The sequence below is a fragment of the Penaeus vannamei genome, chromosome 21, assembly GCF_042767895.1.
Source record: "Penaeus vannamei isolate JL-2024 chromosome 21, ASM4276789v1, whole genome shotgun sequence".
Lineage (NCBI taxonomy): Eukaryota > Metazoa > Arthropoda > Malacostraca > Decapoda > Penaeidae > Penaeus > Penaeus vannamei.
This window is the reverse complement of record NC_091569.1, coordinates 4,298,857-4,303,856: the sequence shown is the minus strand read 5'-3', so window position 1 is coordinate 4,303,856 and position 5,000 is coordinate 4,298,857. Positions and strand designations below refer to the sequence as shown.

At 35.3% G+C, this 5,000-nt stretch overlaps 1 protein-coding gene across 1 annotated transcript in view; it reads left to right on the top strand.

Moving 5' to 3' along the window:
- The window catches only part of Cdc16 (cell division cycle protein 16), a 9,235-nt gene that overhangs the window by 1,416 nt on the left and 2,819 nt on the right, over positions 1 to 5,000 (top strand). Inside the window, exons 2-7 of the mRNA XM_070135790.1 lie at positions 1,986 to 2,138; positions 2,739 to 2,897; positions 3,016 to 3,175; positions 3,557 to 3,782; positions 4,220 to 4,299; positions 4,780 to 4,869. Of these exons, the coding sequence (XP_069991891.1) occupies positions 1,986 to 2,138; positions 2,739 to 2,897; positions 3,016 to 3,175; positions 3,557 to 3,782; positions 4,220 to 4,299; positions 4,780 to 4,869 (868 nt within the window). The remainder of the gene's footprint in view (positions 1 to 1,985; positions 2,139 to 2,738; positions 2,898 to 3,015; positions 3,176 to 3,556; positions 3,783 to 4,219; positions 4,300 to 4,779; positions 4,870 to 5,000) is intronic.

Here is a 5,000-nt window from a genome sequence, read left to right as displayed (position 1 = left end):
TGCGAGAAGAAAAATTGGATGGGAGTAAAAATCATTATCGTTGCAACTCAAGATCGGCGTCACTGCAAATATTTAAGTGTTTTCCAAATTGGGAAGAAAGAAGAACGGAAACCGATTTCCTGATTTAAAATTACCTCTAGTCTGATGGACCGTCAACACAAGTGTAGATCCTCAGTTTCAAATTAGCCTTTTCTTGTGTATTTGATTTTAGTAATAAAAAATGACAAATTTTGTGATAAATAACTAAATGTTTTACTTAAAATCTATAATATAGCCTTTTTTGATATTATAGATTCCTAATGATATTGATAATTTCTTTGAGCGAATTACAGACAACAGTTTTTGATTGCACCCTGGAGAGTCTGAAGATACCTGAATAAAAAGAACGCTCTAGGTTGAGTTATCGCTGACTCCCCTCAGCCCCCAGATTTTGCACCAAAGTGATGCAATACGACCCAGATAGCTATGGGCACAGCAAGACCAGCACATACACTAGGCCAATTGAACCACGCCTATATATGAATAGTAGAGAGTGAGAAGAAAACTCCAGCACTTCTATTTTTGTGATCTGTGGTTTATAAGCAATCTGAATATTTATTCATTCATTATCAAATAGCAAGCAAATTTTCTAATTAAGATTTCCAAATAAGTATCTAAAATAGATAATAGATAACGGTTTCCAGCTCTTTCAAAGTTTTATATGATATAGATAAGATGTACTGTGATATTAGAGATCTGGAAGCTTCACTGCCTGTGCGTGGCCCAAAATATGGGCATTAGGCTTACTTGAGCAGCCACTTTGACAAGTATACAACTTATAGGACAGGCACATACAAATACTCTTGTGCAGTGACAAGACATGGTACCTCCTCTTTGCATTTTTCTTTTCTTTTTTCTTTTCTTTTCTTTTCTTTTCTTTTCTTTTCTTTTCTTTTCTTTTCTTTTCTTTTCTTTTCTTTTCTTTTCTTTTCTTTTCTTTTCTTTTCTTTTCTTTTCTTTTCTTTTCTTTTCTTTTCTTTTCTTTTCTTTTCTTTTCTTTTCTTTTCTTTTCTTTTCTTTTCTTTTCTTTTCTTTTCTTTTCTTTTCTTTTCTTTTCTTTTCTTTTCTTTTCTTTTCTCTTTTCTTTTCTTTCTGTTGATTTTTTTTTTTTTTTTTTTCCCAACATGTATATTTGTCATTTGATTTGCTTTATCCAGATGATTGCTTTCTTTGCACAAACTACATATCATCTCTCTAGATAGTCCATAACTCAGTGCAGTAGTAATAACAATTAGTAACATTTTACTATCTGTGTCTTCGTTTTTTCGTAATATTTAATTTTCTGTAATAAAATCTGTGCTGCCAGTCACAGTAGACAAGATTATGATGCTGAACATGGAAATAATGTCCTCCCAGAAGCCAGTTCTCTCCCAGTCATGGCTCTTGGGTGGTACATTCCACACTCATTTATCAATGGAAATAATGCAAAAATCCTTTCCTAAATGCCCACTGAGCCTAATCACACTCCAAGAACTTTGTGTACTTGTGGTGAGCCATTCCCACCACCCTGGCCTTCAGCTGAAATTCTCATGACAGCTAGTTCCCGTCACCCTTGCCCTGAGCCAAATTTTTCCATGAGGGTGAGATAGGTAGAACTGGTTACTGACTCTTTGGTGAATAAGTACTTTTGAAGCCATCTATGTGTAAGGACAATTAATGTGTTGTATTGTGAAAAAAGTATTTCTTTAGCCATTCCTTGAAGTTATTATTATAATTTTTTTTTGAGCCATGTTATTTCTTTGATTATGCAATAAAAGAACTTAGACATTTTGTGAATTGAACTTTCATATACTTTTATCAACATTTGCACTGAAGGATAATTTTCAGTTTTCCCTAAATTTAGGTTACTGTAGTTCTATTTGTTCACATGAATTTAAGTAACTAAGTTATTAATGATATATGTTTCTATTTACGACCTAAAGGAAGAATTTCTCGTTATTTTACAGCACCACTACAAAGCAGCAGTCTTCTGGGCAGACAAAGTAGTTAGCCTGAGCAATGGATCTCCTGCAGACGTGTATTGGTTAGCGCAGAGTTACTACCTCACTAAGCAGTATCATCGAGCCATTCTGTTGATCAACGGCCACAAACTCACAAGGGTATTAGATTTCTCATAATTTGTTTTTTTCATCAATTTGGAAGGGAGATTTGTGTGTGTCTGTTGTATTTGTTATTGGTAGTTTCTTTGGAGCTAGAATTATTTTTGATTGTCTGGGAATGGCATTGTTTGAAGTGATATCCTCAGAGATTTATGTTTCAGAGAGCTGCCAACAAAGCTTCAAGTCTGGTTTCCACAGGTCATATAAAGCCTTGATTCCTGCGCTACCACGATTTGCGTAGACTCCCATTTTGTTTATGTTTATTACTCTTCCCTGGGATGGTGTTTCAAGGGATTTACTGTTCGAATAACTGTGTAATAATACTAAATTAGTACCCAGGCTGAGGCAAACCAGAAGGGTGATAATCCCTGGCTTGAGTCTGAAACTAGAGTCGATTAAATGGAATCCAAGCTTCTTTGGGTTTATGAACCAAAGAGCAATCCGGAGTCTCAAGCAAAAAATGTTCAATTTAAGAACAGATAGAAAGATCAGCCTGAAGAACCTGTTTCTATTCTATGATTATTTTACATATTTCTTTTATTTGTTATGATTTGTAGAAAGAAAAATTCACCCTGTTAATTTCCTCTCCCTTACCTGCAGAATGCCACCTGTCGATACCTGGTGGCACTTTGCTACTATGAGGTGGGGGAGTATCACTCTGCGCTTGACATCTTGGAGCGCAGTGAGAACAATAATGTGTCTCGCATCAAAACTGAGGGGGAAGCGATTGCTGTTCCAGAGATCGATGACACAATGTCGGCAAGTTCACATTTGAATTTGTGAAGTAAAAGATTTCTCTATATATAATGTATATTTACTTCTAATATTATATCCTCATGATGCAGATTGTAATGAATTTTTGTACCTCCTTTTTTAGATTGATTGCTCAACACATTTATTGAAAGGTTATATATATGAAGCTAGTGACAACCGAGCATTAGCTGTGGAGAGCTTCAGAGCAGCAGTGCAGGCTGATCCACTTTGTTATGAGGCGATACATGCACTTACGCAGCATCACATGCTAACTGTGAAGGAAGGTTCGTTCATATTTAGTAATTTAATGGTCCTCTTGAGGTGCAAGAGGATTTGATTTTCCCATATTTGATGATTCAGTTCACTTTTCACTTTGATGTTATTTTTTGGTTTATCTGTAACAGGTTTCATGCAATGGCCTGCTTGGTCTCCTGTCTATTCCTCTTTGTGTCTCAGTAGGCATGTTTAGTCTTTAATGTGTGCTCATTTACTTTTTTTATGCACTTTCTGAAATTGTTGTAAGTCAGTTACTGTTTTTGTTGTTCATGCAGTTCTCTAGTGTTTTGCAAATTTTCTTCTTTTTTTACCTGTTTATGATAATGGGGGATGTGTTGAATATTATGTTCACATTATTTTTATTCTTATTTATTTATTTATTTCAACAGAGAAAGACCTGCTGTCCTCCCTGCCCCTCTCTCGAACCTGCAGTGAAGCAGAAAGTGCTGTGGTCTTGGCAGTATATGAAACAAGAACCAATAAATACAGCTCACCCAGTACGCCATTGCCACAGCCCGCTGCTCCACTGGCAACGAATGCTGACTTCATTACAGCACAGGCTGAAAAGCTCTACTACAACTGCAACTTTGCACAGTGTCATCGATTAACACAAGAGTTTGTATTGGTCTTCTTTACTATTTATTGCTTTTATTGTGTCTGTGATTTTTCTACAAGATGCTGTCATTGGATGATGTTCTTTTGCTGCAAATTACAATGATTGTGTAATTTATTTTCCGCTCTTTATAGATGTTGAATGGTTGGAATCTTAATTAGATTAGAAACTTATTTCTTAAGATCTGAAATCCCAAAAGATAAGTGACAGTAATTGAATAGTTAAATGGTCTTACTCAAATGGCAATAGGTTATTTCTAGTGAGAATTTTTCCATGTCATTCATTTTTCTTGTTACCTCAATGGATTAAAAAAAACAGGTATTATCTATCTATCTCCCCTTATAACAGATCTTACAGAAGAAAAGGAAATGAGACCAGAATTTTACAAGGGGTTCAAGTACTAACTAAAGGTTATATAAAGAATAATTCCTCTTTCCAGAGTACTGAAGAAAGACCCCTACCATACAGAGTGTCTGCCTATTCATGTTTCCTGCTTAGTGGAGTTAAAACAGTCGAACAGTGAGTGCCTCTTGATTGTGCTTTTATGACCTCGTCTTGTATTGGATTTTGATTAACCCACTCGCATTGGGATTTCTCTTTGCCTTACATAGCCACATGCCAGGCTTCACACACAGAACCTTTATCATTTTCTCAATGCTTTTGGATGCAGTGTACATGACTTTTTAGGGAAAGAGCTTGAAAAAAAGACTAAAACATACTTTTCAGGGACTGTATCTACTCACTGACCACAGTAAAGATCAAACATGTGAACAAGCTTAACTGCATATGGTATCAGTTCTTGTCACCTGCCATTTGGCCTGGTCTGCTATGACATGATAAGAAGTCATTTAATGTGATTGGGTTGATAGAATCATATTTCAAGTGATCTTCAATTATTGAAAAGTTTGTTAATATGTAGACTACTGAAATATTTGTAAAAGTATAACATAAGTCAGAACTGACCAGAATGTGTGCCAATAATCATAACTTATTTTTCAGGTCTGTTTCTTCTGGCTCACAAACTTGTTGACCTCTACCCAGAGAGCGCTTTGTCATGGTTTGCTGTTGGATGTTATTATTATTTGATAGGTAATTTTCATTGTTTCTTTTAGTTATGAAGCTCTATAAGGAAAATTTCAGCTAGATCCTGCAAGTGTACTGATTATTATGACTGATATTAAGGAAAGAGGAAAAATGCTTATACTTTTTACTAGAATCTC